The sequence below is a fragment of the Ictidomys tridecemlineatus genome, chromosome 10 (genome assembly GCF_052094955.1).
Source record: "Ictidomys tridecemlineatus isolate mIctTri1 chromosome 10, mIctTri1.hap1, whole genome shotgun sequence".
In the NCBI taxonomy this organism is placed as follows: domain Eukaryota; kingdom Metazoa; phylum Chordata; class Mammalia; order Rodentia; family Sciuridae; genus Ictidomys; species Ictidomys tridecemlineatus.
This window is the reverse complement of record NC_135486.1, coordinates 35,970,106-35,983,606: the sequence shown is the minus strand read 5'-3', so window position 1 is coordinate 35,983,606 and position 13,501 is coordinate 35,970,106. Positions and strand designations below refer to the sequence as shown.

The window sequence follows — 13,501 nt, the reverse complement described above, 5'->3', positions numbered from 1 at the left end:
CTTAAAATATATTCATATCTTTCCTTTCTCTTGCCCTGTCTGTCTCCCTCTCCCCTCATATACACACTTATTTTGTCCAAGGAAGCTTCGAATGACCAAAAAGCTGCTCTATAGACCATTCCAAGAAAGAAAGCCACTTAGCACATCAAGGAGAGTCAGAATGAATATTTTCCAGGATAACTCCTATGTCGGGGCAGGCAAGATGCCCAAGTCTCAGATGTCCAGAAAGTAAAGCTGTGAGGTAGTTGAGAAGATGCATTCCATTTGGTAGGATTGCTCCCTACCTGTAAACATGGCCCGGGAACCTCAACCTGGATTACTTCATGAGTAGATCCCAGGAACAGTATCAAGGGAGGAAGAATAGTAAACCAGGAGTCACCGAGGGCCCACACATGTGCATCAATAATCATGAGTGGCAACATCAGAGCAAGACAGACAGTTGGGCACCAAGGGCAGAAACCAGAACTGGGTTAGGAAGCAATGTCAGGAACTTTGCCCAAGGGAGCTCATTTTTCTGTCTCTTTCAGGAGCAGTGGTGTCCAAAAAAACCTCCTTTCCCTATTGTAAAAGGATTCCCCCAAATATAAGTCCTCTGAGCCCTGTCTCTTCATTTAGCTTCTAACCTTCTACTTAGACAAGAGCAAAGGTGTTCTTAACTCCAGATTCCTGGCCACTTTCCTCTTGGGCTCCTTCCCCTGATTCCCGCCCAAAATCTCCCCTTTATAAGCTGAAGGTCTTCCAGTTTCAAAAGAGAATTTAGTGTTAACTGAGCTCCAAACCCCTCCTTCCAGTCTTTCCTGGTGGCCAGAAGGCAAGGGCCAGAAATCCAGAGGGCAGGACCCAGAGACCAGGGCCTATTAGGAGGTGCCTTTAAACTCAGCTTCCATGTGGTAAGGCTGAACTTGGACCCTGCATGGCCAGGGCCCTCATGGGAATGAGTTCTGGGCCAATAACCAGTGTGGAATGGATGGATGTAAGTGGCCAGGTGAGGAGGCACCCTGCCTTGATTCTCCAGCCTTTGCCATCATCACCTCCTCCTCCTGGGGTACATGAGTCAGTGTTGGCCCTACAAGGAGCTTTGTAGGGCCCTGCTAATCCCAGGCATCTGGCTCCCAGGTGAGAGATCTGTTTTAGTTATTTCTTAGGCCTTATTTCCCAAATCCTTCTCATCCCCCATTTCCTATCCCACCTGCTTTCCCTAACTGAATAAATCCACTGTTGTCATGGAGACAATGGTATCAGCATCTCTGCTTCTTTGTAGATCCTTCCAAAATCCTGAACTACTTCTACCTCCCTTGTATTCCTGGCACGGGAGTGCTGTCTTAAAAACAGACGGTGTGGTATTGGGAATGTCTGCTTTGCCCACTGGGTTTTCTACCCTCTTTGTATTTTTTCATTACCTAAGTTTTGCCTTCATCCCTAGGAGACCAGTTTTAATGTGATATTTTCCAGCCAAGGATGCTAAGTTTGAGCAGATGTGCAGCATTGGATTATGTCAGGAATAAGGACAATAGATTGAGGGGCTGCCCCAGTCCTCATCTTCAGGGCAGACCTAATTCTCCCCATTTGATAGATAAGCAATCTCAGCCCCAAAAGGCCAGGTGAACCTCCCAAGGTCACCTGAGCAGCAGTGTAAAGCCTGGGGGCAAGGGTCTCCTGAAACTTTTCTGTGCCAACACTGCCACCTTCAGTGGGGTCTGCACCTGGAAACTGAGGATGATAGCCACCAGGATTGAGCACCACCAACTGTGTGCAAGGTTCTTTGGGAACAGTTGTCACGTGCATCTCAAAATGACCTTGCAAAACTGACATCCTTATCATCATTCTCCTTTTGCAGAGGAGGAAACTGAGACTCTAGGAGGTCATATAACTGATGAGCACTGGAACTGCATTAGAAACTGAGGATGGTCTCCTTTAAAGTCCACAATATGGCCTCTACCTGAAAACTGTTCAGAAGTCAGGAGACAGAGACAGGCCAGACCCAAGGCAAACCACAGCAGGGTTCAGGGCCTTCTGGCATCTGAAATATGACAGGCCCCTCCCCAGTGCTATCCAAAGGCTGAATTGCATTGTTTGAAGCCAGAAACTTCTTGCACCATTGTCCTCTCTTCTTTGACTCCTGTAGGACCTCTGCTGGGTTTTTTTATGAATGAGAAGGGGAAAAAAATCTTTTAAAACTTCAACCAATTTTGGACTCCTCTCTCTGAGTGATAGATAGCTTTAATTACTCTGAATTACTCAGCCACTCTACTTTTCTCCCCCAAGTCATTAAAAATATATTTGCTCTTTGAACTCCACTCCACCCTCGGGTCTCCAGATAGTCCAGAGTACCGAGGACACAGCCTTGGGGTCAGCTTCTGGTCAGCATGTCCCTTTAGCTGCAGTCGCAGACTCTGGAGGCACCAGCACCTTGGCTGGGAGCACGTGCCTCCTTCTTGATGACCACATTCCTACCACTGTCACAGCTTAGAGGATGGACCAGGGCCTGGGTTGGTGTTCACTTTATGGGGGCTGACAGGGACCTGGATACATCACTCTTAGTTTTTTAAAGAAATTGATTCAATCCTGGGAACGAACAATAACAGTTCTTCACGTTAATTACTGGGAAGCTGATTGGTAGCAACGAGCTCAGCTGAAAGTGTGCTCTGCCCTCTGGGATGCCCTGACACATGCAGAACAGGTGGTGGTGGCTCTGTTTGGATGATAAGGGCTTGGAGGCTTGAAGCGGTAGATAGAAGTGCCCAGAGCCACACAGCTCAAAATAGACAAGTCCAGGCTGGGAAGCCCTGCTTCCTGCTTCCTGCACCCTGCAAGCTGTGTGATCAGAGGGCTCAGATGGTCCACAGGAGGCTGGGATAGAAAACAGGGCACTTGCTCACAGCCTCTTCTACCAGCAGGGACTCTCCCACCCTCCCCACCTCTCTCCCTCTTTACCCTTTGGTATCCACTCTCTTGTTTTCTGCCTTCTGATTCACTGGATGAATCATTGTTAGAAAACAGAGGAGAGCAAATGAGCTAAGAGACATGCAGTGGTCTGGTAGCTGAACATAATTGCATTGCCCAACAGCTAGCCTGGGCACTGATGTCTAGCAGCCAGCCCTGGGGCAGCCCCAGGAGGGAGGATCCATTTCCCCTTTAGTCCTCACCTCTGTCTAAACCCCATTGCCTCAATGTGCAAGTCAGAAAGACCTGGACTCAAACTCTGCTTCTGCCACCTGCAAGGCATGTTACCTTAAGCTAGTTACTTAACCTGAAACTTCATTTTCTGTTAGGTAAAGTGGGACTAAGAGTACTTCTCTGCAAGGTGGGCATCAGGATTAAATGAGATAATGTATGTCAAGTGCCTGGCATGCGGTAGACACTGGATAAGCGGCAGTTATGATTACTATTGTTCTCGCTGCTTTGTTCCATTCCACAAGCTCCATCAACTGCCAGGCTCAGAGCATCCAGCAGCCTGTCAGATATCAGCAGGAATCCTCAGTGCCCTTGCTTCCCCCCAGTCCCTGGGGAACATATTCAGGAAGGGGACATGCCCTCACCCGTGCTTCCACACCCTCCTCAAGCTCTCCCAGCAGGGGAGATTTCCATTAAGGTACTTCCATTCGGGCATTCATCCCATCAGCTCTTTCCTCCCAGGACAGGAGAGAGGTGTGGGTGCTTTTTCATGGAGTCTTGCTGAGCCCAGGGGTATGGAATATGAGTTATGTCAGGAGCTGGGGGAAGCAGGGCCATATCCCAGAGAGTCCCCTTTGGTTTCTATGCCTGAGAGAATCAGGTCAGGAATTGGGACTTGGCTAGGCGTCCCCAACCACTGGCCCCCATTTTCCTCCCTGTGGGGACTTTGAACCTTGGCCACCATCAGGTATAAAGAGAAGGACAGAGCTTTAAGCTCCCAAGCAAAACCTCCTCCTGCCTCTCCGTGCCCAGTACATATATTGGTTTCAAGGTTGACAGGACTCAGGGTGAGCCTACAAAGAAGAGAAAGCACCCACCCATCCATCCCATCAGCTCCTAGCTGCGGAGCACGGAGAACTGCCCACAGCTGAGAAGCAGAGACTTATCTGCCCCCAGGTTGCTTCTAGCCTCTTCAGCCCTGCTCTGGTCTTACCCCAGATCTAGCCCAGCCTCTCTCTCCCAGAACTGACCCCAGAGCCAACTCTTCCCTTATCATCCTGCAATAGCAGCCCCCATAGCATGTCCAAGAGGAGTAAAGACTCCATCTTGGGAAATGGAGGATTCTCCTCCAGTTGGCCACTGGCCACTGCTGTGAGATTGGAGTTAAGTCAGTCTTTGGGGACCTTAATTTCCTGATGGATCAAATGGTAATCATAATACATAACAATACCTGTCCTTTCTTCCTCCCTGGGGAGCTGTGAAGATCAGATGAGATAATATGTATGAAAGCATTTTGAAAATGCTAAAGCCCTCTGCCAGTATTTCTGTGATTGTGCTATTGATCTCAGCCCATACAACAGCCCTGGTGGGGCCTCTGTTCCATCTGCCATCAGCAGGGTATATCAATGAGTGTCAGATCATTTCTTGAAAAAGGGTTTGGATTGGGGAAAAGAGAAGAAAATGGGCCTGAAATCCTGCAAACTTGAAGGAGAGAAGAGAGAGGCTGGTAGGGAGGGACCAGCAAGAAAAATCACAAAGGGAAGGAAAGAGACCCAGGGAGACAGTCCCAACAGCTTCAGCTGCTGAATACTTTGCCCTGAGCCCCGGGGACCAGGAGGCTGATGATCAGGCCAACTGTATGCTTCATCCAGGCTGTCGGTGCCACCTCCCACCCCCACCACCTGGCTCCAGGCCACTGAGAAGGCCTCTGTTCCTTTCCTTGTGTCAGGAGCAGGGCACACATGCAGGGACAGGTGGACCATCTGGCAGGGGAGAGCAGATTCCAGAGAAGCAGGGGATTAAATGCTCAGTGTAGGAAGGACCACGCTGCCTGGAGAACAGCTTTCCCTACTCCTTCCCTGTCGCTCTGTCTCTGGTTTGCATAGTTGCAAAGAATCCCGCAGGCTTCTCGGGGAACACTGAGTGCTCCTGCCTGAACCCCCCGAGGCCAGCTGCCACTCTGTCCTCTGACCCATGACTGTGTCTTGATTTTACCTCCATTAAGGCATCTGTCCCACTGTAATGAGATTATCTATTTCCTTGGATTTCTTCTCAACTGAATGATGGGCTCTGGGAGGGAAGAGAATGTAACCCCCATGCCTAACAGAGGGTAACTAACACAATGTAAGTGCTCAGTAATGTCTAAGGACTCAATGCGACCCAGTCCAAAATCCATCGTCAGAATTCTGTGGGATTTTCTGCTTTCAGTCAGGCATTTCTCTGGAAGATCTTTCAGGGGCTCAGAACCATGGAGCTCCTTCCAAGTGTCCCACCAGAGTGGCAGAGATGCCCTGTCCCCAAGCTCATCTGGCCCAGGGCTTTTGTTCTTACAGCCACCTCGGAGAATTCTTCTACCTGAAAAATGATTCCTTTGCCTCTGGTGGCCATAACTGTCCAGAATCTCTGTCTACAATAAGGATGACAGCAACCCTCAGGGCCTCAGAGGCCCTCCTGGATTCACTCTTTGTGTTCCAAACCCTACGCATACACCACGTCTGTCAAGATCTTCAGGACACAAGGCTGGTTCCAGCCATTTCCCTTAGTGACTTGTCCCAATCATAATCTCATGTCCCCAGTCCAACAGTACTGGGCTGCCCAGTGTGTTGCACAGGGAGAGAGTGGTGGTGGGAGTGGGGACCACCCCCACGCTCTGCACACCTTGCTGCGCCCTTCCCACAGGGATCTCCAGCCCCAATGAATCAGGCCAAGAAGACACAGGGAAGTGACGCCTGGTCCCTGGGGCCAAAGGAGTCAAGAGCACAGTATGAGTCACCTTTAATTAAGAGTATTTCTTAAGTAAATGACTTAATAGGACAGTTATATTCATTAGAGGCGTAATTACAAGACATAAGATCAAGCAGAAAAGAATGTGGAGTGCGAGGGTGGAATCCAGTTCCATTCCAGGCAGCACCACACAGCACCGGGGGTCCTGGTGTGGCAGCAGTAGAGGAGGCGGGCACAGAGCGTCCTCCCCCCTGTGTGGCTCTCATCAGCCCGCTTCTGGTCAACTCAGGGTGGAGGGGGGGACGGGAGCCTCAAGCACAATTAAAATGCAATAATCATAAATGAACACTAATTAAAGTCTCAAGGGAGTGTCCCATTAACCAGGAATCAGCCCTGACAAAGCCAAGCCTGACTGCTTGCCGCCCTGGTGCAGGCGACACTGTCAGAAGAAAGCACTCTGGCCTCCTGGAGCTTCCCAAGAGAGCGCCACCCCTGATGGGCCACCGCGAGGCTGCCCCTGACCCCAGAGGCTTGAACTTGATCTTTTGAGGATGTCAGAGCCTCAGAGTTAGCAAAATCAATTTCTCCCTGGGTATCAGTGGTCCCCAAGAGTTCTGTCACTTTCCTACACACACACACACACATACCCAGCCCCCTACCACAAGTCACTCTATTCTCAGCCAGAGCCTCAAGGCAGGTTTGATTCTGTTTTTTTCTGGGCCCAAGACCTGTCATTTAAAAAAGACTTCCCCATGGAGCTGAGGTCCTCTATTAACAGTCTTCTCAAACTTTAGGCACATCTGCAAATCTGCTGGGAAAAGATGTTTAAAGTCATTGCCTGGACCCAGCCCAGCAATTCTGATGAACTGAGCCCTGTATTTTCCTTGTCTGATAAGCTCACAGGTGATGGCAGCTGGGCTGGTTCAAGGACCATACATGGAGAATCTTTGCTCCTTGATAGCCGCCGGCCGCCTGTCTAGGGAGGACATTCTTTCAGTCAAGGAGTGACAGGCTGGAGCACTCAGAGACATGGCACATTCCCACTCTGTGTCTTCCCCATCCTTCCCAAGTGAACCTAAGCCTGCCCTTCCAGTTTCACACCCATGGCTCCCTGGCCTCACACAAAGTTTCTGAAGAAACTCTGCTCTCCTGTGTTGGCTTATGGGCTCGTTCCTCCTAGAATCTGCATAAACCGTAGAAATAAATAGTCTTCATTGTGTAACCAGACGCATGTGAGGCCTCTCATGAAGCCTTCCTGGGATCTCTGCCTTTGAGGCAGCACTGTAGGAGAGAAACAAATCACCAGCCACAAACATGAACTAACGACATGTGTAATTTTTGCTCTTCCGGCAACTAAATTTCAAAAAGTAGGAGAAGTAGGTCTTTTTAAACCCAATATATAGAAAATGTTATCTTTCAATATGCCAATAACAAAGTATGGATGTGATCTTTTATTCATTTTCTTTTCCATATGAAATCTTCAGAACCCAATATATGTTGTGTACTTACAGCTTACCTCAGTTAGGACTTGCTGCCTTCAAATGCTCAATGGTGCTAGTAGCTCTCATACTAGATAGCTCAGATACCAATGTATTTTTTTTTTCTTTACTCTGAATTCCCTCAGCCCTCTTTCAATGCCCCTCTTGGAACACACATCACTTTCTTGTTTTTATTGCTAGTCTGTTTGCAACTTGAAGGTGATGGCTGTGTTTTAATGCTGCTATTTTTTTTTTTATTCTCCTGAAGTGTCTAGTACTGGCCTGTATGGAAGACATGATCAATGAGCATGGGTTGATGAATGAACATAGAAACACATGAATATAGGGACAGAGAAAGACCCATGGGAACATCTGACTTTGAGGGTCTCCTCCCAGTCACTGTGACATTTCTTTTCTCTGGTTTATGCATGGCTATTAGATCTTAGAGGAGAGAATAATTCAAGTTTTAGGACCCTCCCCCTGATACGTTTCCTGTTTCACTTAACTCTTCAACTCAGTGCATTAAAAAAAAAAAAAATCCCACCAGGAGGGCCCAGGAAACAGGAAAAATAGTTGTGCTGTTGGTTTCATGTTTGGAGAAGAACAGGGTTTCACTATCTCCGTGGCACTTGGCGTGAAAGTGGGCTTTGTTGCTGGAGACACTGCTCCTATTCAGGGCCCCCTTTCCCAGCTGCTGAGAGCCGGGCTGTGTTTTGACAGACAGGCCGAATGCAATGCAGACAGTTGTTTTAATTTCCAGCCAGATGCAGACATCACTCACAAGGAGCCCGAAACCCAAGAAAGGGAGCTGGGCACTGGACTGCTGCTCTCAGGCCCTGCAGGGTGGGTCGGAGGGGGCAAGCGGAAGCCCACCAGGCAGCCAGGGTCCCAACTAACCTGAGGGCTGTGAGCCATCAGTTCCAGGAGAGCCACCTTAGAAGGTCTCCTGTAGGCACCTGTTAGGAAGGTGCTTCAAGTAGGTATCACAGGCCATGAGTCAGGGTTCAAAGGTTGCTCTTTAAAGCGGTGTGAAATCAGTCAGGGGTGGGATGACTAGATGTTATCTTTCTACTGTCAAGTTGTACAGGTCAGAAATCACAAATAGTCTCAGAGAGGAATTGGGTAAACTGTGGGAAATAGAATCCTGGAATGTCAAAATTGGAAGGGACAGATGCACCCTTCCTCTGAAGGCAAATATCCCCCCGAACTGCTCTTGCTCCCCCGGAATAGGTGTTCACCTGGGCAGAAGGTCGTTGGCAGTACTGGCAGGCTCCAACTTTCTTCTGTTGAGCTTTCCTGAAACTTTTTATGCATGGATCCTACTGCAGCCACACTGTAGCCCTTCACACATTGGAAGCCTTCAAGGCTACTTGGAGACTCCTCTTCTGTGGAGTGGGCTAACCAAAAGTCCCAGGTCCATCCAGGTCCCAGAGGGACCTCATCTGTGCCCTACCTCAGATGACCTCTGGGAAGGATCTTAAGTTAAGCAATACCCCAGGAAGACAAGCTGCTCATAACTCCCCAGTGTGTCAGCCCCTCCTGGGTCTGACACTATGTGATTTTGGTAGCCCATGATCAAATTAGCAATGTTAGTTCTCACCCTGGCAGGGCATATTGGACTTAGAGGCAACTCAAGTGTATATCATGCACAGATGTTTAAACCAGCTATCCCCAATCTACACTTAGAGTGTCCATTTTAAAAGTCAGTTTGCAAGATTTTACACTTGTCCTCTCAGCATTTCATGTGTATTATTATTATTATTATTATTATTATTATTATTATTATTATTAAGGGCAGGTTAGGGATGTTTAAGGCCAATCATGACACTCATTTACAGAAAAGCCTTGTGTTGTGGAATGTTAAGTGTTAGGATATGCTAAAGACAAGTAGGGCACAACAGAGTAAAGGCAGGCTGGTCTCTGCCCACCCAGTGGACACCTTCCATTCAGTTACACTGAACTTGTCTCTGCCTCCTTTGCTCATTATGATCCCTCTGCTGAGATTGGACTTCCAAGTCCCTGCATCTGGCTCATTCTTATACTTCAAGACTCACCCTTCCACCCCCTGGTCTCTTCCTCCTGACAGGTTGTCCTCAGTGACCCTACTGCTCTAAGCTCCCAAGGTCCCCTGCAATCAAACCAGTCCTGTGTTACAAACACTCGGCACAATGTGAAGCAACTCTCATTTGGTAATTTCCAAGTCCCCCTGACTGTGGAGCTCCACGAGGGCAGAATCTGCATGTAGTTTGCTGTGGTTTCTTTATTGCTTAGCACCAGAGTGGACATCTGAGAAACCTTAGCTGAATGAATAGTGTTGGGGTCCATCCTGAACTTCCCAAGAGGATGATGCTGTGAAATTATTTTCATCATAGCCTTCATCCTGCTGCCAAAAGCTGGACCACAGTTTATTTTCACCTGAGCTTACACATCCAGTTGGTGGGGGACCTCTGCGCCCTAGCAAATGAGAACCCATTGTCAGTCCAACAAATGTTTTTGCAGCCCAACCGCCTTCTGCCCCAGCCAGCAACAGAAACCTAGAACACATCAAATGGAAGACTTCAGTCCCTGACCCATTGCCTGATCTTTACACGCATGTTAAATAGGTGGGAGAGAGTGATGTCCAAACAGGTCCAGCTCACATCCCTACAGGGCCCCACCAGAAAGTTAGGAGGCGTTTCCAAGGGCTGTCCTTTCTGGGGGCAGGGACTTGATCGATCTGCAAATCCCCACTTTCCAGGCAAGACAGAATCAGACAAGCAGCTCTTCTCTGTGGAGGTTCCCATTTAGCCAGACTTTTGAAAGGATGGGAGATTTACTAGGGAAACTGAATGCAGCCATCAGAGAATGGGATAATTGGATCCAGGTGGTATGTTTGGTTGGCTGTAAAGAGCCTGTGCCATACTATGAATATTATTTGATGGGAAAAGTTTCTCCTTCTCTCCCTTTTAAAATGTGTTCTGTGCAGGCAGGATGTCTCAGCCCAAGCCCAGCTGAAAGCTCTTCAGAGATGAGTTTGTGCCACTCAATAGCCTTTCAGCAGAGTTAACCATTTTTAGCACTTGCCCCTGTTTGCCCAGCTCTAGGGAGGACGTCGGAGGCAGGCAGCAATAGGTTGGGGAGTTTTCTTTTACCTCTAGCAAAGTCAAGAAATCTTGGGACTGCCACGCATTCTGCTTAGCCCTACCTGACCTAGCCAGAAAAGACATGAAAACATCAAGGTCACTGATTTGCCACCAGTGTCACCTTCTTATGGGACATGTTAGGGCAGAGTGCCTGGATATAGGTGAGTCTGAACACACATTCTCAAATTGTCACAACCTGACCTCCCTGTGCTCCCTTTCCTCTCCCCACCAGGTCACCAGGGTCCCTGTGGAGTCATGTGAACAGTACACAACTTGTGGGGAGTGCCTGAGCTCCGGAGATCCTCACTGTGGCTGGTGCACTCTGCACAACATGTAAGTTGGGAATGTTCTGGAAGAGGAGCTGGCATGCAGAAGATAGGGGGGCTTCCTAGAATGATGGTATGGGACAGCAATTTGCAGAAAGGAGGAATTTCCCTCTTATGAGGAGTAATTCTAAAGGTGAATGCAGAGGTGGGAGGCAGGGAGAGGGGACTTCTATCTGTGTGTAGTGCATTTGCCTCTCTGTCTTGCCCTCTCGGCCATGTTGGAGTGATGTGGTGGTATCCTTGTATCATTAGAGAACTCACAGGGAAGTTGTGGAAGAATCTCCAGGCCTCAGGGCTTCCAGGACATGCCAAAGGTGCCGCACTGGAGTTGGGACGTTTGCTCTCCAGCTAGCTGCCATGTGACCCTGGATGGGTCCTCTGACAACTCTAGGCCTCCATTTCCCTGTTGCTAAATAGGAAAAATGCCTGTTTCACAGGTGAATTGTTACAACTAAATGAAATAATAAGTGCTTTGGAAATAAGGAAGCCCAGGAGAGGCTACACAAATCAAAATAACTATTATGGACGCTTTACCCTTGGGAGGACCCTTCTGGCCTCATTATTTCATGATTCCAAGAAGTCTGCATCTCACTCCAACTGGCCTCTTATCCCTATTCAGATACATCCCCGCCATTGAATACCAGCTCAATAGAAATGCAAAATCACACTTAAACTTCCTAATTCGAAGAGCCCCAGAGGGAGAGAAAAGGGTGAAAACCCGAAAGGCGGGAGCTGGCTAGGAATTCTGTTGCCCAATGGAGCTGGAAACTCCATGGCTCAGGGCCAGCCAGCGAAGCATCTCCATGAAATGTGCTGGGTTTGGGGTGGAGGCGGAGGCGGAGGGCCAGAGTTCAGGGTCCTGGACAATAGCTCTTGGCTTGCAGCCTCTGCAGCAGGTGTTGGGAGAGCTGGGAGGGAGGGAGAGAGGCTGGCGCTTCACAGATGCAAAATCTGGACTGGATTTGTTTCCATGAACACTGGGTTCCCTACTTGGGTTTTGGAGGGACAAGATGCCACAGAAAGTTTTGCAAAAATACTCTTAGCAAAACCCAGACAGCGAGTCTCCAGGTAGATCAGACATATGGTAAAGATGCCGAGGCCACCCAATCTGCACCCCAGGACTGGCAAAGGGAGTAAATTTGGGCTCCCTTCAGCAGGGTCTCTCTTGAAGAGAATGTGTTTCTCTGATGAACCTAACAAAGCTGGGTGCAGTGGCACATGTCTGTAATTCCAGTTACTTGAGAGGCTAAGGCAGGAGGATTACAGGTTCAAGGCCAGCCTGGGCAGCTTAATGAGACCCTGCTACAAAATGAACTCCCAGTTAGAGTACTTGCCTAGACATGTGCGAGGCCCAGGTTTTAATCCCCAGTGCTGTAGAAATAAGGGAGGGAGGGAGGGAGGAAGGAAGGAAGGAAGGAAGGAAGGAAGGAAGGAAGGAAGGAAGGAAGGAAGGAAGGAAGGAAGGAAGGAAGGAAGGAGACAGTAGTACAGTCTACCTGCAGCTCTGTGCTACATGCCCCGTGGCTCTGCAGTGGCCATGACCAGCTGTATCTCCAAATCCTGGCCCCTTCCCAACCTGCCTCTGACACTTCTCACATGTAGAACACCATGCAGAATTATAGATCGGAGATGCTCATTTAGTCAACAGCAAGCACATCTGCTTTCCCCAACTTGTACCACCACCCATGGTTGGGTCAACAATGCCAAGTCTTCCAGCTGCCCCATGTCACGCCATTATCCTCCTGGTACACGACAGTTGTGTCTCCTTGAATGACTGAGCCTCATCAGGACAGTTTTCTTTGCTCCCTAAACTTCTTACCTGTCCTCAGAGAATCCTACTTACGGGTCACCCAGTATTCCACCTGCCAAGGACATGTCGAGAACAGAAGTTTCTCCATGCCTGGTCATTCTCATGTGTACAGACCCTTCTGCAATACTCTCTTGCCTGCCCAGACGATGAAAAGACAGGACCCCACCTCTCAGGCCGGCTTCTTTAATGGAGCCAGAGGGCTGAGGGAGATTGCTAAAGAGCCTCTGGGCCCAGGGGGATTGGAAACCCTCCTGTCTCTTCTGTATGCCTTGCTCTTGCAAGTGTGTTATTGTCTCCCAGGCTATTTATCTCTGTTAGGGCTGTTGCCATAAATAGTATGATAAAAAAGAGCCATTTCAGTGAGTCAATGAGATAAAGGCTCCAGTCAAGAGCTCACTTTAGAGCTATCTTAAGGATTCACTTAAACCTCAATAATTCTTTTCTTTGACAGCATTCATATTTAGATCCATTATGTGCCTGGAAAGGAAGAAGGGGAGGAGCTTGGGGGGGGATTTGGGGTGGGAATCACAGCTTGATCGTGTCCCTGGGCTATTTGGTTTGGAGCAACATCAAGCCCTGGAGTGTGTCCCCCATGGGACACAGCAGGTGGCAGCCTGAAGCTCCTGCTTGTGGGCATCACTGCGTCCACCTGCTACAGTGGGCAGAGGAGCCTGGAGCCCAAGATGAAGATGTCCAGAGAAATAGCCACACAAGCTTTCTGACAGAGGCAACCCTGGCCACAGCTCCTTTCTGCCTCTCTGTCTCGAGGCATTATTTCACGACACAAACATTTATTTAAAATATACCCTGTGACAGGTAGAACATCTCAATGAATAAAACATGACCTCTCCATTTAAAGAGCCATCAATCCACACACAGGATCATATGCACATTGTCCCACACAGCTTAGGCCCAGTCTCGTTTTCT

The 13,501-nt window shown here is 48.8% G+C and overlaps 1 protein-coding gene across 1 annotated transcript in view; it reads left to right on the top strand.

Moving 5' to 3' along the window:
- Plxna2 (plexin A2) overlaps positions 1 to 13,501 on the top strand; it is a 208,152-nt gene that overhangs the window by 120,858 nt on the left and 73,793 nt on the right. Inside the window, exon 5 of the mRNA XM_078022741.1 lies at positions 10,671 to 10,771. Coding sequence (XP_077878867.1) covers positions 10,671 to 10,771 — 101 coding nt within the window. The remainder of the gene's footprint in view (positions 1 to 10,670; positions 10,772 to 13,501) is intronic.